The 24,511-nt window shown below is 30.6% G+C and overlaps 2 protein-coding genes across 2 annotated transcripts; both read right to left on the reverse strand.

Moving 5' to 3' along the window:
• Positions 1-997: 997 nt before the first annotated feature.
• Positions 998-6,883, reverse strand: LOC127715052 (ficolin-2-like). The gene is made up of 6 exons (XM_052221072.1): positions 6,694-6,883; positions 5,882-5,929; positions 4,575-4,705; positions 3,566-3,662; positions 2,157-2,321; positions 998-1,333 (listed from the first exon to the last, which is right to left on the reverse strand). Exons 1-6 carry the CDS (start codon positions 6,821-6,823, stop codon positions 1,086-1,088), a joined length of 819 nt encoding a protein of 272 aa, XP_052077032.1. The 5' UTR covers positions 6,824-6,883; the 3' UTR covers positions 998-1,085.
• A 2,190-nt stretch (positions 6,884-9,073) lies between these two features.
• LOC127715054 (uncharacterized) lies at positions 9,074-20,956 on the reverse strand. Its single transcript, XM_052221073.1, has 10 exons — positions 20,898-20,956; positions 19,554-19,640; positions 17,847-17,984; positions 15,580-15,642; positions 14,415-14,519; positions 14,102-14,143; positions 13,159-13,251; positions 11,132-11,203; positions 9,761-9,811; positions 9,074-9,238 (listed from the first exon to the last, which is right to left on the reverse strand). Exons 3-10 carry the CDS (start codon positions 17,969-17,971, stop codon positions 9,157-9,159), a joined length of 633 nt encoding a protein of 210 aa, XP_052077033.1. The 5' UTR covers positions 17,972-17,984; positions 19,554-19,640; positions 20,898-20,956; the 3' UTR covers positions 9,074-9,156.
• Positions 20,957-24,511: the final 3,555 nt, after the last annotated feature.

Consider the following 24,511-nt stretch of genomic DNA (forward strand, 5'->3'; position numbering starts at 1 on the left):
CTTTAGATAACTCATCGTCCCTTTTCTGAACAATACATTTAAGATATCGACACAACATAAGCATGTCCTGACACATCCATGTTCTTGTTTCTTTTATTACACCAGTGTTCGATGTTAGGGGAAAATTTGCACATCCAACATTTTTAACCAAGACATCTATTTTTTATATGTGCCTGTCCCAAGTCAGAAGCTTATTATTTAGTGGTTATCGTTTTTGCCGTTTCTCATATTACTTTTTCGATTATTGTTTTGCATAGTTTGTTTTTATTTTTTGGTTTGCATTTTTACAACTGTCGCAGATAGGTAGCCCACAAACATATGTTAAAGCCGCCACATTTTTTATTTGCCTGTCCCAAGTCAAGAGTCTGTATTTAAGTGGTTATCCTTGGTTCATGTCTGACATATTAGATTTTAGTAAAATGTTTTTTTTTATACTTTAGGCTGTTAATTTCTCAATTGAATTGTTTCATATGTTTGATGTCGAAGCCTCTGACTATACGGTATGGGCTTTTATAATTATTGAAGGCCAAAAGGTTGCCTATAATCGCTTACATCTACTTCATTTGAGCTTTTTAAATAGTTTTCTCATTGCCAAACATACCACATCTCCTTATTTTGATATTTTAGATCGATTATCAAATCATTTCTAAATACAACGAAAAATGTAGAATATGAATTATGTGCTCGGTGACTACTGTACGATTTAAAGTATCGTCAATCAGGAAGTCAATGACCGGCAAATTTAAACATCAATTATACCATACAACTAAGTAGTTCCAGACCACTTATCAAATTATTTCTACATTTTTTGTAGTGAAAGATACGGACAATGGGATTGCAGTATACCACCAACTAAGCGATTGGATCTATAACAAAACAACATTGACCACAAACATCTTTTTGATTAATACAGAATACACTACAACTTAAATATAGCAAACTGAAACTGAATTCCATAATATCCTTCTTACAACTTGTAATCGGTTAATATAGGAAATTTTAGGTAAATTCATTTATTTTCTTATCGTGAAATTGACAAAGAATAACAATTTTTATTCAGTGTGTCATGAACTAGGAATATTTATTCATATTCTACGTATCATCAATGTTGTTGATTTTAAAGAATAGCTGTATCCTCTCCAACAAGGCCATACCATCCCTTGATATTTAATTTTGGTTTCACCTTTCAAATAGGCTCCATTTAGATTTGATTGATAACAATGATAATACCAATAGCCGCCCTTGTTCGAATCCGCACAGTTAGATTTATAGGTGTCATTGTCCTGGTCAGGAGTCGAGAAAAGCAGTCCATTATGGCGAGTAAGACAGTCCCCTGTAACAAAGGAATGGTGTATTGCTTAATTATAAACACATAACTTTCCCACTTAAAACATGCATATATTAGTTTAAAATGAATAAGTGCATACAGTTAATTTTGTTAAATATTGAGTTGATTTGTTTTCACTCACAAAGCAAGTGGAACGATCATGGTGTATAATGCGAGATTCGACTATAATTTTCACTTTGAAAGTACATTCAAAATAATTGTAAATATAGGATTGCAAAACTGGGAATCATACAAAAAAAAAATCATAACAAGTTATGTACAAGCAAACCATGCTCAACCCACAAGAATGGGATATGTAGGAATATAATTTGTCCTGTTTATGAGTTGTTTCCCTTAATTTAGTACTGGAAAAACACTACAGTTTAAAATAATATAATTTGTGTTGTACATGTTGTAATAATATCGAATTCTCATTAAATATTTAATGTTATATCATGTAACAGTCTGAAACAATCTAAACATGTCGCGTGTATTTTTTTACTAACAAAAGGCAACAGAAGTAAACCGCTGTTGAATAGTCATACATCGATTAAGCGAAAAAAACAAATACGGGTTTCAAACTAGAACCAAGGGAAACGCATCTACTATAACAGGAAATAAACGGAACAACAATGATTAATCACACGGGCAATGAAACACACAATGATCTATCGTTAGAACATATTATAATGAAACTGAAAATCGATCATCATATAGGTATGCAATTGTCAAACCTTACCGCATTGTTTGTTAACATTTGAAGGAATCTTTAAAAAAAATTAAATCAATTATCAATAGAAATATCAAACAATTCATTTGATGTATATACCTGCATTTCCACTATAACCACTAACTGCTAGTTTGTATTTTGAATTTGCATCATCAACCGAAAACTTCCTATATAAAGCATATCTGGCTTCTCCGTCAAAATCCTCAAGATATATTCTTAACTCAAAGTTACCTCCGGAAGTTAAAATATGTATTTTATCATTACCTATAAATAGAAAATATATTATATTACTTAGGTTTAACACATCAATTGTTAAAATTTATATATAGATAAGGAGCCCTACGTGACTGAGCATCTTCACTTATTCAGTTTGCCATTCCTTGCCAACTAATCTTGATGAGCATGTTAAGATATTATAGCTAATTTATGACTATTCGAGGGTTTGAACAAGATATTGAGAATTTAAGTCTCTTTGTGACCTAACATAATTGCGGATGAATATTTGTAAAAGTCAAGAACCAACAACATAGAAAACTAGAGACTAATCGATTATCCAAAATCAAAATAAATAAACTCATCATAGATACCAGGCTTAAAATGGTATTCTCTCTACAACAGAATTATCACTGACGCTCCAATAAAAAGAGTTAAAATGTTCAAATAACGACCAATAACGAACGACGTTGGAGAGCTTTGGAACACAAAATTCTAAAATGTTTTGACAAATACCACTAAGGTAATATATTCCTGGGATGGACAATCCTTAGATTTTCAAAAATGTCTAAGTTTAATAAACAGTGAATTTATAACTATCATGATAATAATTATAAATGCTCACCATTCTTGATTTTTGAAAAACGAAAAACGAAAATTATAAGAGTATGCATCATGTATTGTAATGTGTCGAAAACTGCTTTTGATTTTCATAAACACACGTGTCCGAAACTGTATTGATTTGTAGGCTACATATATTTATGTATTTATAAAAAATAACACAAGAACATATTAAATTAAATAACCAATATATGTTATCATTTGTGTACAACCTTATATCAAAATATTTATCCTGCAAAGTTTGTTCTTTTACAATATCAAACCGATACAAATTAATTTTGATAAAAATAAACTGTTGATACACTGTCTAAACAATGCACACGTTGAGAAAAAGACCCACTGATTATTTTAATAATGTGCCCTTTTAAGCAACTGAATCACATAACAACAACCAATGTATTTCCATACTTTATTTGTGATCATGCAAGTTAAAAAACCAAATCGTTTAAGACCAACAAACATGGATATATAAAACAAGCTATTCGACGCTCCAGTAAAATGGTCTAAAAATATGAAAGGAATAATTCACGTCTTATCTTTTTCCCCTTTAAATCATACGTTTGTCATTTGCTATTTTCTAAATATTAACAAAAGGCACTTACCTTTAATTTGTTTATAACATACCCGATAAGAGGATATTTGTGTGAGAATATTTTTTTTTAATTTGAACTTACCAAGCCAGTGTTCACCTTTAAGATTACCAAACCCATGTTCATATTCTTTCCAGGTTCTATAGAAGTCTATTTTTCCATCGAATCGTCTTTGAATAACCTGAATACGATATCAATACCATGTTATTGATACAATGAAACTGATCAAGCAATGAATTGCCCTCTTGATTTTCTTGGTACGATATTTTCTTGAAGTGTTGGTCATAAAATCAAAGTTAATGAGGTTTATTGTTCTGTCTGCTATTTTTTTTTTATCATTACTGTTAAACATTTATATATGAAGTAAATATGAAAATAAGGATGCGTGATGTGATTGCCAATGAGACAACTATCCGCCAAAGTTCAAATGAAGTGGATATAATAAATTAAAGGCAACCGAACGATCTAAAACACTGAGAAATACCCATACCATAAAGTCGGCCAATAAAAGAACCCGCCATGAAAAATATGAAACAATTCAATGAAGAAAACTGACGACCTAATTTTTGACAAAACAATTTACGAAAACCAAATATGACACACATGAACTAACAACTACAGATTATTTGTGAACATATTTCTTTTATATTACCTTACTAACTGACTTGTTGTTAATAATTAAGAATATGTACACTTAAACGTCTTGATTTGTTACTCAACAGTCTTTATAAAGGACACTGTACCATTTGCCTTATATTATTTACATTTAATCATTAATTGTTTGGAATCTCAGACGGATACTTTTTTTTCAATCGTTTATGGACAAAAAAGGTTGTATAATATATACTATACTGTGGATTCAATAATATTCGTTGGATACCAATTTTTGTGAATTTCGTGGGTACAGTTGTATCACGAAATTAAATCTTCAACGAATGACACATTTGTTATAGGCTAGCTTGTATGTTGACTTCAGCAAATCCATGAAATTAAGTATCCACGATCATGCAAGTTTTCCCTAATCCCCGAAAATTGGTACCTACGAAAAAAAATTAATCTTCAGTATTTAAAAAGTACTATATAATTGAATCACCGTCCAAGCTTTCCCTTGATTGGTCAGTTTACAGTAAACATCAAATGGTTTAAGTCCTGGCGGGAAGATTGTATAAACTCCACTTTTACAATGTACTGGGTCTATCTCTCCACAGTCTTTAGGTTTGGCAACTAAAAGGTTAAATGTTATTTACAGTTTAATAGGTGTGATAGTTCTTTGTGTATTTTCTATTACCAATTATTTTAATCATATTACTTTTTGCAAATATGTGCGTATGAAATTAACAAAACTTGTTTAAAGCGTTTTAGCTTTATAAAAGTATTTGAATTTAAACTGTTTGTATATTTTCATAAAAGCAGAAGGTACAATTTTTGAAAGAACAATAAGAACATGAAAATGATTATATGATTGTTTTCTTCATAATAAAGAAACAATATCGAAAGTGAACGATTGTTAAAATTTGAAGCAATATACAAATAGCAATTCGATAATGGCATGTTTCAGCTCTTTGAAATCAAGTAGTATGACGTCATCGAGTGTATCATAATACTTATATAAACTGAATAATTGATTTTAATTCTTGGGCACGAAACATTCCTGTTTGCCATTTTTTTTCAACGATGCATGCGAAAGCCACATATATGGCTCGATTGATTTAAAACAGTTGCATTTGTGATTTTTGTTGTTATTAATACAAAAATAAGGTTAAAAAAATGTGTTTTATCGCTAATGACACACTATCCATAAATAAACAAAATGACATATAAATAAGTAACTGCTTGTCACCATACGACATTAAACAATATTTAAAACCGTGCCACGTGGTATAAGTTATAAAAGGCTTCAACATGACAAAATGTAAAATATCCAAAAAAAATACAACAACCCATTAAATGATAAATTGATGGACGAAAATAAACCCTGACTTAGGACATGCGTATACAGAATATGGTGGGATTAAATATTTAACGCGCAGCAAAATCTCGTCCTAATAGGACAGTGGTGAAGCAGAAAACACTTGGACCTAAATGCATAAGATATCAATTTAGGAGTACTTTACGTTATTGAAAAGTATTTCAAAGCCATTTATTACTAATGAATCACTCATCTTTTCATTTACAAAAATATCAAGCGTAAAATAAGTGCAACCTCGCGCAATGCTACAATTTTAGGAATCGAAATTAAGGACCATAAGTGGTCATACGTGTATAGCAGTATACATATCTACGGAATATATTTATATTTATTATCAAGAAAATCAAAGTACCGACCAAAAGATATTCAAAGATCAGTATGTAAAAAAAGAAAATACTGTATAAAACGGTAAGCTTAAACATTTGTCCTACCTGGACACCAGTTATTGATCATATTTCCTCGCCCATACTTAAACCTTCCTGTGAAAATTATAACGTAAAACAATTATTTCCTAACACTTAACAGGGACTTCGTTATATGCCACAAAAGTTGTATAAAACGTTGTATATACAATTAAATTGAAATTAAAGAAAACAAAAAGTGTATATAGGAAAACGACAAATATATATATTCTTACATTACGTCCAGGGCGTAACAAATAGTTTCTTTCTTGTGTAATGAGCATATTGCAATATTGTTTTAATGTTTTTCTATGATATGATTAGGTAGACATTTTGAAAAAATGCTTAGTTTGCGATTTCGTATTACGTTTTCTGTGTTTACATATTTTCTTAATTAAATGTAACACACCTGTTGTAATTGGTGAAAGAACTTTCATCTCACAAGTTTACATGAAACATCCGTGTTAAAATTGGATATAAACTGAACATAAAAAAGTGCACTGTATGTATGGTGGAGACGTTAAATATTGATGTAATTGATACATTGAGTTGCTTATCAGATTTTCTCTATTAAACAATTTTCAATTTTTCAGTCTTATTTATAGATTACAGAATTTTGTAACTAGTTGTTATCATACCGTTAACTCCAAAACAAACATATTACAACTCCAGGTTTTTTTTTATCATCAAGTTAAAACCCGTCATTATAACTTCAATACATTTCATTAAGCACGACGGATGAATTATTTATTTTTATAAGTGTATTAATTATTTACTCAAACATTATTATTATTGAACTAACATATGTTGATGCTTCCTTATATTATAAACTTAAGATTTACCTGAAGATGGCGTTCGTTTTATGTCATGAGAAATTTTCCTAATCTGCGGTACCGTTGTTGTTACCAAGACAACAACATTTGTAATCAGGAATAATTTCGATAAGAACATTTTGCCGAAAGGTGCATGCATTTTCGGGAACAACCTACTAGTGTTAACTGTAGAAATGTTTTGACTGCATAGTCTTATTGATTTTTTAACTGTAATTTGATAATGTAACATTTGTTTCTATGCGTGTTTAAATAAATATATTCTGAACAATGTTTTTTGTATTTACATTGTATCATAGGTCAAATTTTTATGTTCAGTGTATGTTCACTGGTGTAAATATGTCCTTTGATTGAGTTAAGCTATTTCAGTTCAAATTTTATAGTGTGTCTTTCTATGTTGTGATGTTACACTATTGTTTCAGAAAAAGGGTGAAGGTTTGGTACCATTAAAACGTTTAAACCCGCTGCATTTGTTTGCACCTGTCCTTAGTCAGGAATCTGATGTTCAGTAGTTGTTGTTTGTTGATGTGGTTCATAGTGTTTCTCGTTTTTTATATAGATTAGACCGTTGGTTTTCCCGTTTGAATGGTTTTACACTAGTAATTTTTGGGGCCCTTTATAGCTTACTGTGTTGAAGACCGTACCTTGACCTATAAAGGTTTACTTTTATAAATTTTGACTTGAATGGAGAGTTGTCTCATTGGCACTCATACCACATCTTCTTATATCTATTTGCATTAATTTCAGGAGAATGTAAAACAACTGTAGTCTGGCAGTCTGATTAAATTTCATGAAAGTTACATTTTGTCATCGATTGTTCAGTTTATATTTACAGTACGGTTACATTGTAAATGTATTTTGATAGTACAGTCGAGCAGTCGTTGTTCATTGGTGTGTTTTATATTTTTATGGGTAACCATGGTTGCATGCTCAATCACAATATATGTATATCTATCCCGAGGGTAGTATCTCTATTTCAGCAGCCAGAACTTTTACACGATTTTAAATATATTTTATAAAACTCTCCCCTGACGATTTAATAAAAAAAAAGCACAGCCTCCTCTGTTAAAGGTGGCTATTTTCGATATATTCATACATCCTTTACTTGCAAACGTTTCGTTTCATAAGAAAGTAAATCCAGAAAAGTGCTTCGAACGCACGAAATTGATGAAGTGTCATTTTCATTCAAAAAGAATGTTATTTTCAATTTGGTATTGGTGTGTTAGACATACGTTAATTCAGTTGTTTCTATGTTTCAATTCCATCAGCCGGAATTTTAACAACATTGAATTTACTGAGGGGCAAAGTCTGAAAATTTAACGGAAGACTGAACATGACATAATGAGTAATAGTTTAGATTTTTCAGTTTAAGTTGAGATCAAAATGACCGTTAAATACTTAAATTATTCTTGCTTCCTTGTGGCAGTCTTCATTTCGACATTTTTATGAAAAACAAGATATGCAAAATAAATCAATTGCATGTGCTGGTATGTCAAAGTTCATTTATTAGTGAACTAAAAGTATGCATATAATAATGAAAGAGGGGTGGGGTGTGTGTTGAATTAAATGGTCTACTATGCATTAGGTAAATTTCCATTTTAGTATGAAGGGAATTTAAGAATACTAAAATAATGGCTTAAATGTTTAGTAAGTGATTATTGTATATTTAGGTCTCGGTTTAAAAAGCATGTGTAGAATGTAAATGCTGGGCAACATTTGTACTTTAATTGTCGTGTATTCATGGTATGAATAATTTGTGTAATAATCAGTAGCTGTTGAAAGTTGAAAGGTTATATTTACCTCTAATTATACATCTAAGGCTAAACAGGAGTTACATTTTTTCTTCAAAGGCTAGATTATACATCAAGAATAAATATGGAAGTATTTATAATTACATTTACAGAAATGTATTCCATACCTGTTCCTTTTCGCAAATGTATAACAAAGATTCGTTTGTATTCACAATTATTTGTATTGAAACAGGACGTCACATTGGAACTAACATACATGAAAATACATTTAATTGACAAGCAGATGTTCCGATTTGCTTAAAAATATATAAAGAAATGATAAAGGATTTGGTCATCAAATTTCACAGTAATATGTACTATAAGTTGATGAAAAAAAAAGTTTTTAAACTTTAAATGTAATTAAAACATTTCTCGTTTAATATGAGAAGACCGGTTATTGTAAAGAATGTTTTTAACTTGAAACTTCTGAAATCACCTACTGCTATTCATGCATATTGTTTATATTGTTTGTAATATGTCATATGCATATAGTGCGTTTAAATACACTGATGAGCCGTAAAGCTCAAGGTTAATAAACAAATCTAATAAACAATTGCCAGGGGCTAAAAAAAGTAATGGCATAGATAGTGTTAATAAAGATAACAAATATACATATAATTTAATAATTACAAATTAAACTTGTAACATAAAAATATAACTTCTACTGTTCAAGTACTTAAAGTCATCAGCAGTCGTCTGAGTTTCCATGGCGAATCAACGATTTATTATTGAAAAATACTTGGCTGTTATTTATATTATACGATTTTCTGAAATATAAAAAAACAACGCATTTTTTAAATGTGATTAGTTTAACAAAATTGATCATTACTTAAAAGCATATAGCAAGTAAAAACAAGAACATAAACAACATTACTAAACCTCTAAAACTAATCACAAAGTTGACACATACACAACCATTAAAAAAAGGAACACCCTTGATAAACCATTATTCTTGTTAAATGATATGTCTTAGATGAAATTCAGATGAATATCATACTTCAGCTTCTCCTTGCTGTCTTTTCAAATATCTGGGAGTAACATGTACCTCATTTAATGCGAGTGTCATACTAAATGAGAGGTTTAATCAGCTAGAAAACCGGGTTTACTCCACTTTTTTCTAATAAGGATATGCCTGTACTAAGTCAGGAATATGACAGTTCTTTTCCATTTGATTGATGTGTTTTAGCTTTTGACGAGAACCATTAACATTGCTTGTTTGATAGGCGTTTACTTAATTGTACTTAACTTAAATACCAGAAGTCTTTAATAGGTCTTCGATAAACACTTACATTGTTCTTTGATTTGTTGAGTTGAATTCATAGTTCCCATTTGTTTGCATTCTGCAATAATAAGATTATCGAAATATTATAGAAATATTTTGATCTCATATTTATAGCAACTCGAGCACTTACTGGATTAACATTGATTTCCCGTCATAAAGAACGCTAAGAGTCAAATATTTTTAAGCTAAGGATGAATAAGAACCAAAGCATTTGTTATTTCTTGGGCTTTAAAAGCTTATTATATGGTAAGAGTTTCGCAAATTGTTGAAGAAACATGAAGATTGATAGATTGATTGATTAGGGTTTAACTCCACTTTTAAGACTATTGTGATATTTGATTGATAGAGGAAGCCAAAGTTTCCTAGGAGAGAACCACAGGCTTTAGACAGGCAAACATTTGTCATTTTGGGGCCATTCAATGCTTACTTTCTGGTTTGGTTTTGCACACTCTCGAAGGCTTTACTGAGACCGCTAGTTGTTAACTTTTATGTCATTTTGGTTTCTGGTGGAGAGTTGTCTTATATTGAATCATACATAATCTTCCTATTTTCTTATTTTAAGTGTGAAGCGTAATTGTAGTAAAGCGGCTGTAAAAACAATTTTCGTTCATAATCACGATAAAGCAGATACAGAATACAAAATTGAAACAGAATGTTACATGATTGCTGGTTTATTTTTACCGTATTTAAGGAAACATATGCATGAGTTAAAGTGGAAAAGTAAATAATTTCATATCATTTGGCAAAATTTTTGAAATTATCAGCCAAGAAAAGTATTCAAGGGCACAGTAGTTAGTAAGATACAATACCTGATAATCCGCACATTTAGTATATGAACATTTTACCTTCAACCAAGAGAGGTAGTTGTATTATCAAACACATCATGTTTAACAGATAACTTGAATAAATCATAAAAGTTGACATATATGACCTGCGGTACGACATAACCATATCATATCTAATGTATCGGCCTTTTCAAGTGACCGTCAATTATAGCGCTCTCATTCCAGTACCAACTATAGCCTAGCCTATCAAGTTATTTGATTATTTACTCATTATATTGTAGGCATTAGAACGCATTTTGTAACTGCCACTTGAAATATTCCAACAGCAGTTAGAAGATGAAACTGTTCAATTTACCTTTAAATGTCTTGATAAGAAATATTATCACCTTGTTGATGCTTCTCGTAACACTTATATTTTATGGAGTTTATTTTTGATCTATGAGTTTGAGTTTCCCTCTGGTATCTTTCGCTCCTCTTTTAAACGTATTTTGATGACTAAAAAGTAATAAACTCTCTTAATCAGAAGTTGAATATTCTCTCTATTAAATTTAGAGGAATGGTGTATAACACGTGTTTTGCACAAACGTTCTTACCTTCCTAACAGTTCCTTTAAGCGATTCATTAGTATCAACTCTTGTGTATGAAATCCTGGGTTTTCTTGCAATCTGTAAGCGAATATAACTTGAAATAATTCTAGAAGATATTGCATCTACACAAGTTATTAAAATAAAGTCTGTTTCAATAATATATTGTTAGATACATTTACCGTGATACATCCTGATTTCAACTTTGTCCTGCTGAAGCAAACAATTGTCGAGGTTAATGTTACTTTGTCGAAGAAACATAGTCTTACGGTTAAAACTGAGGAGTAAATTATGAATAATTATTTTATATCCATTTTTCGTCTTTTACTTTTTTGTGGAACAAAGAAAATTACACCATCTATCGTTTATTCATGTAAACTATTGATGTATTGATTATTTCGTGCTTATGTCTTTCTTAAATCGTTCGAGGGCAAGATAAGGATATGCTCACATCAAAAATCCGACTCCCGGCGTTTTCCATTATTGAAGTCAATTTTTGGAATAAACTCTATTGGTTTTGTTACATGTATAATGCAGTATAGTGAACACTGATATGCTTTAATTCGTATTTCCAAATCAAATGAGAGATTTCGGACCACCTTGCATTGTATTATACTGTACTAAAAATATATAATATTTATTCTGAATATACATTGAAATATACATTTTCAACGATTTACATATTACATCATTTTCAAAATATATAAAATCTTCATTTAAACGATATACACGAATCCCTGTTTTTAATAAAACATAAGTGTCAGAAAAGATTATTATGACAATATTTACAAGTTAATTAGATTAAACAAACAAAAGTCAACACAACACGGCAAATTTAAGATAAATAAACGAATTCGATGCGGCTGAAAGAAGAATGTACGTATGCAATTTGTTAATGTGATAGCGGTGGTATTTAATAAGAATTTCTGGTTCAATGACAGTACAATAATAAAAGTTAGAAATATTTAAGAGAAACCTTATAAAACATAGAAAAACTTAATGTCAATGAAAAGCAAATGATTGTTTAGTTTTTGGAATGAAACAAACAGTATGCATTGACCGAACCATTAACAGAATAAAATGGTCCTATTTCCTACTGCAGTGCCGTTTACTTTTTACTCGGTTCGCTCAACTAGGTTCTGAATTTGTAATTTAGTTTGGCACATATTTGCTTGATACATATTTACTGCTTTGTTGTTTTCAATACATCATATGGAGCACAGAAAAAAGATCAACCATTCCTCGTCATAAAAACACTTAGTAAAACAAACCATAATCCTATAGTTTCCCCTTAAATGCAATGATCATTGGAGAAAGTCGTATTCTTAAAAATTCGATGTGATTATCACAAACCTTATTATCATAACAAATAAAATGGATAATTTATATGAACTCGAATCAAAACAGTGGAAAGATCATATCAATCAAGTTGGAGAACACATAATTCACAGAGTTAAAAAACTGAACACATATTCAGCTAAGATAACGAATGCCTTTAGTACATGAAACATCCATATGTTTTGAATCATTTACAATTGATCAACAGTTAACTGTAAGGTGGAGGCCAATTTAGAGCCACTTTATTCGTCTATTCTAGAAATGGACATTTAATTTATTAGAACATTCCATTATAAAATCCTATCATATGCCATTTTTTTATTGTTCGATTATGAAAACTATAAATGAAACATTTCTTTGTTACTTATTTTCAAATGTAAAAATAAAGTTGTAATTGCGTATCAAAGACTAGTGTAGTCTTTCAAAATATCCTCTACAAATTACTCCATGTGCTACCATAAAGTATTAGTGCCTCGTAGTATATGACTCGGACTTTCCCATCATACCAAAAACATATCGGAAACAGAATCAATATGATGTTCTTTATTTATTATACATGCAATTATTCGACAAGTAAAGTTACGGGATTATTTAATATACAAAAGGGCAAATAAGATTAGATGTGTTTATCCAATAAATATAGGATACTTGTATCATATCAAAATGACAATAATTATTGTAATTCTGAATGAACGTACCGTTTTTCTGAATCGTCCGTCTCTTTTTTGATTTGTTCAATGGTTGAGTACAGTTCCATATACTCTTCCTCTAAATTTTTCGATGTTTGCATTCTACAAAAAATCATTTATAAATATGTAAAAGAAACATTGTTCCTTGTACTATTTCATTTTGTATGAAAATTTAAAGTAGAGGAGTAGGTTCAGTGAGGCCTTAACCTGACCCCTACTTCTAGATACAATTTCAAATTAGGATTGATTTACCAATATTACAACGATTCATATATAATATATCTGATACAACGACTAAATGGAGATATTATGTATTTTTGTAGAAAATCAACGTACCAGCGTTCTTTTCATGATGTTACAAATAACACTCTTTTTGATTTTCCAATAATAGTCAATGAAAACGGGTAAGTTTACATAAATTTCGTGGACTGGAAACATACAGCGCATGTGTACAAAAAATCATTGAACATAATGTGTGTTTTAACATTTTACATATATGACTTGAATAGTTAGTATATCGAGGCCTGCACTTTATGTTTCCTATGGTTAAATTTAGACGAAATCCGAGTATATTTTGTAAAAATGTCACCAAAATCCCTAATTTGGAACTATTTCGGAGCTGAAAGTCAACACGTTAAAATAAAACTGTGTCTAAAGTTGTCACAGAACGAATTTGGCGATGCGCTGTTAACTTTATATACATAAGAAGGAAATTACGGTACCATTAATGTATAACAGTTATTAGAACAAGTAATTCAAGAAAATGTTTCTCCTCCTCCTCTGGCTTTCTTCACCAATAAAAACTTACCGCCAAGAAATAACACAATAGTATTGAAAGTGGCGTAAAACACCAATCAATTAATCAATCAATCAATCAATCAATCATCATTATCATCATCTTGTGCAAATTAAATATGGTCAATAGTTAGAAATCACATTAGTTCTAACTTACCTAGACTCCAGTCTTCTCTTATTTACTTGTTCACTTTCTAAACTTATAAAAAAAGAATTAAAAAAATTAACAATAGTTATAATAGTTTCACAATAAGTTTTTATTCTAAGATATATTCAAATTAATATTTTTTTCGATACATGAGCTTGGTCTTTGTCTTGCAATTTCTACCGTGTTAATGCTGTTCAATAGAATTGTCTTGTAGACATTTTTTATTTTGAATAAAAAATCTTAACTTTTTTCATTTCCTACCAACAGGTAACATTGACCAATGTAGTTACACATGTTACATGTAGTAATCAAATGAACATACTTCAGTTTGAATCCTTTACAATCGGTTTGTAGTCTTTCGATTGTACGTTCAAAGTATTCAATTTCTTGTCGTTTATCTTTCAATTGTCGTTCTGTTGATATAGCCCTGTAAAAAAAAAATATGATTTTTTATGTGATATTGGAAATATTCCGTATCGTGTATGTATTGAGAAAATGTTTTCTCTTTTAGCAAGTTCCCTTTAATCTATGTTTAACCAACGAAAGCATGTTGTAATATAGAAATTATATTATTCCTTGTTTTTTTATTCAAGAAAGTATATTTACATGTAAAAAAGTCTTCTTTTTATGTATGCATTATACGTCTGTTTTAATGATAATGTCTCATATGTATAAGATTCGGAGGAAAAAAATAAAAGGTTAAATTTTGTTTTCATGATGCATTTGCAGTAATAAAAAAAAAACAAAAAAAAACATACTTTAGGGATTTAATTCGAGATTCATAAGGCGTAGCTGACATTCTTGTCAGGAATGACCATGGTAAAATTACAAGCAAAATATATAAAACATTAAACAAGAAATCTGATTCATCCAAACGAACCAAATACAACCCTGGTCAAACATTGAGGTCCCTATAACGTTTGCGCTGTCATGTATTACTAGTAAATATTGGAGACATTAAATGTGTTACAGAACTGTTGCAATCAAAAGATGAAACAAATGAAACCATTGTAAAATATAAGTAATATTGGTTATCAGTTACAGGTGCGTATTTTGTTACATATACAGCCCGTAAAATGTTAAAATATTATTTTATCGTTCGCTTGTTTACTTTAATGTTATTTGATGAACCTATATGGATGGTAAGACGGTGTCATATTAAATTGTAAAGTTGTTGTTTCAGACGTTAAAATGTTAGATTCGGTTCACCTTCAAATGTAAAACAAATATCAATTATTTGCTACTTTAATCTAAAAAAAAATCTCATCAATGCAAAATCTTCCATTACCATAATTCTCATTGGTTTTGTTCGTACCATGCGATACAATTTTCTTAGTGGACCAATGGTTTAAACTGTTGTGCATACTTATCCTGTATGAGATACATTGCTTAAGAATATGTCTGTATATACCATGCATACATTAACTTTCGTTGACTTTTGCATTATATGGTTTTTTTTTAAACTGCTCTGGCTAGGGTTAGCTTACAATTTTTCCATTTGTTCACGGACAGATTGTTGAATTTTCAGTTTATCTTCCAATTCTTTTATTCTGTAATATAGAAATTGAAAATTCATGTATCTCATGTTTCTAAATAACCCCAGTCAAAAACTAATTTTCGATCTAGAGGTTACACCATAAAGGGATACAATGTCTTGTCACTTGCAAATGCAATTCATAATTACCTTTCATATCTTCCCAAGATTTTTTTTTATTAGAAACTAGTAGAAGTGTTACGAAAAGGTATAGACTGACGCTGAAGTGGTCAAATTAACTTGAAATGTGGGGACTGTGTCAAAACACGGATTATTGATTTTAACCGGACAAACTTATGTTCTTTTCGTTGTGTTAGCCAGGTATCAAAAGTAGAATAGCAAAAATATTGACCTCTTACGAAAATTTAAAACACAAAGTCCTTTATTAAATGGCAAAATTAAAATCTTACATGGTAAATATCAAAATGAAAATGTAAATAGAAAATTAAAAACACATCAAACGAATCGAAAACAACTGTCATGACTTGGTACAGGCATTTCCTTTTGTAGTAAATGGTGGATTAAACCTGGTTTTATAGCTATCTTAACCTATTGTATGACAGTCGCATAGAATTCCATTATAACAAACAGACATAATAGGTAAAATTGTCAAAAATTGGGATACAGCAGTCAACAAAGAATAACAAAATGGCATATAGAAATTCTATAGACAAAATACTTAAGCAAAAATGAAAGACAATAATACAAAAAAAATTACCATAGCACAGTTACACAATACCAAACCACGCCAATGGTATATTCCCAAAAATGGACTAAAAAGTAAAGGTAAAAATGTACAAAGACAAATAAAAAGAAAACCATAACACCTAATTAAGATGATAAACAACATCATTACCTAGAATATGGACTTCAAGACCAAGCATACTTATCAACGATGTCTTTGTGTCCTCCTAATCATGCTAATACACATGTTATACATCGAACATGTGAACATTTTCTGATTTCATTGATTGTGAATATAGGACATCACGAGAAAGGTATTCAAGTGTGTGTCGATCACTTTTTGAAATTTGGTTCACATTTAATTTTTTGATGGGTCGATTGTACAGCAAGTTTTCAGTTCAAGTTGATACAACTTACATGGTAAATATCAGTTAAAAAAATTACAGTTCTTAAACATTTTCTGTCGCTCCAGATCTGCTATCATAACCACATTACTCTATAGTCTGGTGTATTTTGTAATCTCTGATGTCTCAATAGGCGACCAATAACGTGGAATATTGTCAAGCGCCTTATAGTAGGTTCTACTTATATCTGACACTCCGATAATCGCAAGTTATTATTTTTTTCGATTTTGCATTTCATTTGCTCTCCTCTTGATTTAGCTCAACATTGAAAACACTTAAAGTGGCAACAAGGAGAGAAAGAAATTGGTATATTTTATCAGCTAAAAGGACTAGGGGTTATGTAAATAAAATCGATTCTCAATTGAAGGGAATATATTTAATGATTGAACATTATTCTGGTGTCCTAGGAAACTACTGCGTATGCATCGTGTATGATTCCTATTTCCACAATGACCTGCGTATGAAGGCAATGTCAGTGTATTTGTCTAGAGTTAATTTCTCCGTGTGTGGTCTGTAAATCAAATGAAAGGTGCCGTTTATTGCCGATAACGCTGTGGCCACTTTCATTCCAGCCGCTGCGTAGTTGGCGCTTATTCTCAACGACTTTAATCATATTGTATAATAAGTCTGTTAGGCATCGTGTGCAACCCGTTCACATGTGGACCTCAGCTTAAATACCACACTCTAAGTTTAAAGGAACGTCACTATTGATGTTGAAAACTTACAAAAAATAAAATACAAGTAGGTATATAGCTTTAATTTAAGAAGATGTATAGGATAATTATTTCTCATATACCCGATCACTTTGTCGGCTTCTCTTCTGTAATAACCACAAGAAACGATTATAAAGACATTCTCTATTATAGTGTTTCTAAAGAGAAATCTGTTTTAAAGAACTAATGTATACGTTGACATCAGAAATATTGAGTTTAGTTAGGATTCAATTACTAGTAATTAAAATCTTCAAATCACCTACATGACCAATTAAAGGATATGGCAATTATTTTTCACTTGTTCCGTTCTTTCATAGCGGTTGATTTTTGCCAGTTTTAATGGATTCCTCTTCTAGAGTTTGCCTTGGAGTCGGTATTTTTTCTATATTGTTTCATACTCTGATTGATAATATCCTCACCTTTCCTTTAACTTGTTTCTGTCTTGATTGTTACGAGAAATCCTGAAGGTGTCTCTATGACGACCAAAATTTAACGTTGATGCTAATATCAATTTCGATTGTTTGCTATTACTGTTGTTGTCCATGGTCAAAGCGTTCCTTCAAAAGTAAATAAGTCAACTACGTAAGTAAATTACAGTGTAAGAACAAGAGTTTGTTCCACCTACACATGCTACAGGTCATCGTACAGCTTTTGTAATGTGATACAATGCAAAGTATATAATTCTACTTCTTATATTATATCGTACATTTTTTTTTTATTAATATGAATGTGTAAATACACGTTGTGCATTGTTGTTAAATATAATTAGTAAAATAATAATGTTTGTGATGTTAAAATCTAACTTTTCATATATTCCGGTTTAAAGTTTTTAGTAACGACAACATGTAAATGAAATGTATTCCATATTGTAATTTTTGTTATGGAGTCTGCGAAGGCTGTGCAGGTATAAAAATGTATATGCAAATATCATGGGTTTTGATATTGTTGTTTTGAATGGATATACAAAAGGGAGGGGCCTCGGTGGCCGAGTGGTCTAAGTAATTACTACTGTAATCACTAGCCAGTCAACACTGAGGTTGTGAGTTCGAACCCCGCTCGTGCAGGTGCACTCGACTCCAATCTTAATTGACTAGCATTGTCAGTTTTCCTATCGAAGGTCGGTGGTTTTCTCAGGGCACTCCGGCTTCCTCCATCAATAAAACTGGCTGACACGAAATAGTCCAAAATAGGTGCATAAAAGTGGCGTTAGAACACAAAAAAAAAAATAATCAAAAATCAAATCGAACAAACGAAGGGAACGATGTCAACCGGGCTATGCTTATCATAAGTTAAAGACAGACTTATTGCATAACGGACAAATGAAAACTAAGCTAAAATCAAAAGTGATTCTTGTTAACTCTTTATACAATATAAAGTATCAGACGCGAGGCCATCATTTAGCATCCGCTAGTAAAGTACTTTGAAATTGCTTCAAGTCATTTAGGCATTCTGTATCAAAGTATAATCAATTGATCGATTAACAGGGTTATCTTAAATATTCTGAATTTGTTTTTTTTTGTTGCATTACCATTTTATGTTAGTCCATTAATAAAGATATCAAAACAGGGAAGATTAAAGTCTTTACAAAAACAGTTCAACCTCGGCGCTTGGATGTTTAGACAGTTGTCTATTGTTTTTAAAGACTTGGCTTTTGCTCTTTTTGGTATACATTAGTTATAACATTGGTTATTTGTGTCGAGGCAGTGCTAAAGTGTTTATACTTGGCATACACTATACATCAGAAATGTAAGTGAATACATTTATCCAAATGTAATCAGGCAACATTGACATCAATTTTCCAAAATATATCTGAAATTTAGATCTTCAGAGTAATTTTTAAAAGTGTGACCAAAAGAACATTCAAAACAAGCCAAAAAAAAACCAAAACAAACATACAAATATTGAAACGACTAAACCGGTAGAAACACTACATAGCAATACGAACGCAACCAAAATCTGATTATATTGTCAGGACCTGTTGTAGGTTAACAAATTCGTTCCACTTGTTTACCCGTTGTGTTGCGGGAAACTTTCATACTCGCCCAGTATTATTTATACAAATGACTTACCATTTATTATTTGATAAATATTTCACAGGAATCAATCCTTGTTTATCTTAAATTTACCTTCTATCCGTTCGATTGTCATCTTCATTAAGATGTCGATTCGTTTTGTCTTTTACAATCGCGATATGCTCTTCTGCTTTAAACAATCTATATAGATAATTATAAATATAAATAAAAATACGTCTATCAAAAAAAGTTATAGCACATTTAAGTAATATGATTCAAGACTGACATTTCAACGATATATATTTTATGTCAAAGTTAAGTCAAAACGTAAATATTTTAGCTTCTAACTGCAATTCATATTTTTAGAATTTTTCATTAGAATTAATATTAAAGCCTTGGTAAATAAAATAAGTATATATAAAGTTGATAAGAACGTCTGTTAATTTTTGGTCTAACGTCCAAAGAAAAAGTTACCAAATTACAAAGAGAACAATCAAACCCAAGACAAACAGACAATGCAAATTACAAAAACACAAATGACGACAAAAAACCCAAAAAAGTCCACGAAACACCAGAAACCTTCAGACTGTGCACATAAACTCCACAGTAAACTGGATGTGACCGAAGGTGGCCCTGAAGGTTAACCTGACCGTGTTTATGCTTTTGAGGTAAAGACAGTCAGTTTACTTTAAAGACTCGTTAAGAACGCATATTGATACTGGTGTTATTAAGTATTATGTTTTGGCAGTTTTTTTTTAATCAAATACTACCATTCTACGAACTGTATATGCATGTATAGTCAGATTGAATGATCAAAGACAGTGATGTCCTCTACAGTATGTATGCTTTTTCAACTAAAGTTTTCATATAGGCAAACAATATATTTGGTATGTTATTCAAGCAGACACTATCCTGTAGAAACTGTGAACTAAAAAATATGATAACAACAAGACAAAAAAAAACAGACTTTAAGAACATATGATTAATAAACTGTTGCATGTTGTTCATTATATTAACAAGATTTTTAAAATAACAGGTTGATATTTTATTTCACATCAAACTGTTAATAATGGATGTAGCTTTTACATTAGGTGGTTTTGTGTGTTGTTGTTATACATCGCATTACCACGCAATGACTATCAAACTGCGTTTATAAACGCCAAATGATCCGATATGGTGGTAATTCTACACAAATTGTACCAAGTTTTTGACCAAACATGTAACAAGGTAAAGACGAGCGGAATATTAGACGGACTAACATAATACAGCATAGACAAACGAAACAACAAATGGACACAGAAGAATTAAAAGAAAGAACAAATAGCAGACGGATGCAAAGAAAGACGGACGGATGCAAAGAATGACGGACGAATGCACATATCGAAACACATAATACCCTCTAATCTTTATGCCAGCCAAACATGCACACATTTAGTTTGCATTTTTTTTCAAGCTTACCTTTTCTTTGTTTCATCATATGTTTCTTGCAATGTAGTAAAGCGATTTTCTCTTTCGATAAGACTACAATGGAAAAAAAATCAATTCAGCAAATATTTAAATATAAGTTTATTCTTGAAAAATAACTCTGTACATTTGCATTAAAAACGACAGAAACACAGACAGAGCAGCAAAAAATAATGAATATCAAGGCCATAGTACGTTACATGTAGATGTTCAAAATTGTCATTTCCGACAATGTTATATTGACTGCTTGGAAACATTATTTCATATATCTAAATATCCATCAGTTATTATTCAAATTCGTCTTCATTGAGGATGTTAATTGATGTTCGAAACGTAATGGCCATTATTCTTTTCACATTTAAAGGACTTGTGGAATCTTTTCAAGTGTCGTTAGACATTTTTTGAGAAAACCATAAATTCCGTATCACATTACCCTTTTTGAGTTCAAACAATGCACCACCGATCGTTTTTTTTTTTATCTAACTTCCAAGGTGTATTAATAATTCATTATCGTTTTAAAGGGTTGCTATGTTTACCACTGATCGCAACGTAAACAATAGTCTCGGAGTATAGCATACATATATATATCAATTAATAATCACTTTTAATAAGCGTTTGATGAGTGATTTATTTACGAGATAAGAAGAACTTTCTTGAAAAAAGAACAAAAACATATTATTTACGGTTAACACAAGAATGTTGTCATATTGTAGTTGAATCTTTTTTACGGACTATCCTTTGATAAAACAACTGTAGACTAACAGGTTGATGCATTCGATGTTTGCGATTATTTAACGTTTAATCATAGTGAAATTATTTAACGCTATTAAACGAATAAAATTGAAAAGGCACATCATTTTCTAGTCGTAAAGGATAAGTTTCAAGGTCTTTTGTTTTTCTCAGAAGAAGAAGTTGAAGTTATCAATGTATCTTTGTTGCCTCTCTTATCATAGATGTTTTCGACTTAGTCTGAAAAACTATTTTGACATAATTTACATCTTAAATCCTGAACTGTTACGTATATTATTTGACAAAAAAGATTGGGTTGCGTAATATGTATTGAAATACGTAACTATATCAACAATTGTCTTACCTTTCTTTAAGTGTACTGATTTCTTTATTTAACTTATCAGTGGATTATTTATTTCTTGTTTTTAGGCTTGTTATCTCGTTTTCTTTTTCTTTTACTTTTTCTCTCACTTTTTCGTATGCTGTTGACTTTTGATCCAATTCTTCATGCAGATATCGCTTTTCATTTACAAGTGACTCATTTTCTTCCACAACCTTTCGCTTTCGTTCCATTTCTTTTTCAAATCTTAATACAAGAATAATGAGACAATCTTTATGATTTTAATATAAAATTTAGCTTTAGCGTACGGTAACCATGGTAACGAAATGAACATATTCTGATAGACTAGTGAAAGCAGTCAAAGGTTGTTCAAGACCATGGGCATATAAGTATGTCAAATCTTTTATCTAACTAACAAAATTTCTGAAAAAGCAGACGACTTTTTTATTAATTGCACATAAAACATAAACAATACAGTTTATATTCATATCTATTGATATTCAAAATGCACCTATATAAAGCATCTCATTTTATCACTTCCAGACTTTTGGCATCAATTGACATTGGAGGTTAAACTATCTTACCCCTTCTCTCTCGCTTGCAAAATATCTGATGCTTCGATTGCTCTCTGACAATTTCTTTCCTCAGTTTCGATAGTGTCTCGCAACGTCTTCTCTTCTTTTTGCCATGCATCTTCACTGCGTTTTATATGTGCATTTAGGTTCATCAAATCTATCTTTTGTGATTCGTTTTCCTTTTCGAGTTCCTTTATTTGCGATTCACACCTAAAAAAAATTAATTTTTTGATCGACATGATATTCAAAATGATAGTCATGATATATTTTGTAACATATGATTGATGAGAAATAATTAAGAATTTAGGTTCCAACGCTTTCTTGTTAAAATCATTGTGGCTGTTTTCAGGTTTTTTGTTTTATTTTCTAAAACACGAAGAACTATTTGATATTTAGAGAAAAACTGTGTTATTCAAATGAGCATGCTGTAGAGTATTTGGTTATATGTAATGACAATATTTCTGACGTATACATTTTATTGTTGTAAGAATTGTACACAGAAATTAAGTCAAACATTTCGATAAGCCTGCACACATTGTATTCATAATTACTCTAAATATCAGCACGACAATCATGCTATTGTGATATAGAGACAATACCGCCTGCAATGTGTCCAGCGTTCTAGACCACTCGGACACCTAGACTGAACTATAAATTCAGCTTTAGGTGGCCTAGTGTTACCTTCGATCGTCAATATAATCTAGAGTTGTAACACAGTAAATGATATATTAGACATGAAGTTGGTATTGATTGCAGATTAGCTTAATTATTTATCGTAAAGGATCGTAAGATACAGTTACATAAATTGTTATATGATAAGTACGTCTATACAAGTGACAACTCTACGACAGAGCCATCCATTTGATCACCAGTAAAGGTGATACACGGCTTAAAACACATATTATATTCATAATTACTCTAAATATCAGCATATCAATGTTAAATCTGCGAAATATATATAATAAATATTTTTTTATGACTTCCTTATATCATCTTTTTTATCTCACCTTTTTTCTTTCATTCGTAAATTCTTAATTTCATCTTGCGCATCTTGTTTATTTCTTTTTTCCTCCTTGATAGATGCCTTTAGTTGGCTTTCAGTTTTTTTCCAAACTAACTCATTGTGCTCCTTATCCTTACATAGTTCAGCAATTTTCTTCATCAACAATTCCATTTCGTTGATCATTTCATTTTTTTGTGATTTAAAACTGAAAGATGACAAAGATAACATCCATTTAGAAATACAATGAGCACGAACATTATTGTACATTTATCTTTTACCGTTGAATATAAATGTTAGCAAATGAATTTAGACCACAGAATGTAGATACAAAAATCAATAACTCAGATATTTCTGATATAATTGTGTAACCTAACTAACAGCACGTTTTGGTTCTTGTGAGTGTGTGAATATATACATTTGTATTCTGCACATGAACATGTAAATTTTGGAACTAAAATAACACTCTTTACAGTATTGAGTTGACCGCAAGGAAAGTATTACTTCTGAACAATAGTTCGAATACTGTGAAAGTACTTTAATTCGTGGGTATCAATTTTCGTGGTGAGAGCAAAAGTCACATGTTCGTGGGTTTTTAATTTCGTGGATTTTAGTTTTATAAAAAAAAAAGAGTGGAGAATTGAAGCCATTAGAAACGAAGATTACAAATTGTCTCGATTGAAGGAAATTGCAAAGTAAACATTTAAATTGTTGCACCCGTGTAGTGATGACACTAATTAACCTGAGATCGAGTGATCAACAGATTAGAGACCATCAAAGGTGTTAATTAGACCATAAACATGTCACTTAAAGAAATCAGTTACATAAACAAATGTTATAAATGTACATTGAATTGTAAAATTAATTCTTATCAAAAGCAAACCTAGCATGAAATTGTTATTTACCGTACATGCTGTAAAAGAATTATGAAGATATGAAATGAACACTTTATCATAGCATATAA

This window comes from Mytilus californianus, unplaced genomic scaffold (assembly GCF_021869535.1).
Source record: "Mytilus californianus isolate M0D057914Y unplaced genomic scaffold, xbMytCali1.0.p SCAF_9, whole genome shotgun sequence".
Taxonomy (NCBI): domain Eukaryota; kingdom Metazoa; phylum Mollusca; class Bivalvia; order Mytilida; family Mytilidae; genus Mytilus; species Mytilus californianus.

Excerpts from the sequence above, each read along its gene's own strand:
- LOC127715052 (XM_052221072.1), bottom strand. The coding sequence starts at position 6,823 with ATGCATGCACCTTTCGGCAAAATGTTCTTATCGAAATTATTCCTGATT. Across the intron at positions 5,930-6,693 it reads AAAACGAACGCCATCTTCAG|GAAGGTTTAAGTATGGGCGA; the intron begins GTAAATCTTAAG and ends TAATTTTCACAG. Across the intron at positions 4,706-5,881 it reads GATCAATAACTGGTGTCCAG|TTGCCAAACCTAAAGACTGT; the intron begins GTAGGACAAATG and ends TTAACCTTTTAG.
- LOC127715054 (XM_052221073.1), bottom strand. The coding sequence starts at position 17,971 with ATGGACAACAACAGTAATAGCAAACAATCGAAATTGATATTAGCATCA. Across the intron at positions 14,520-15,579 it reads CGTGAACAAATGGAAAAATT|GGCTATATCAACAGAACGAC; the intron begins GTAAGCTAACCC and ends TTTTTTTTACAG. Across the intron at positions 11,204-13,158 it reads ACGGACGATTCAGAAAAACG|ATTGCAAGAAAACCCAGGAT; the intron begins GTACGTTCATTC and ends ATTCGCTTACAG.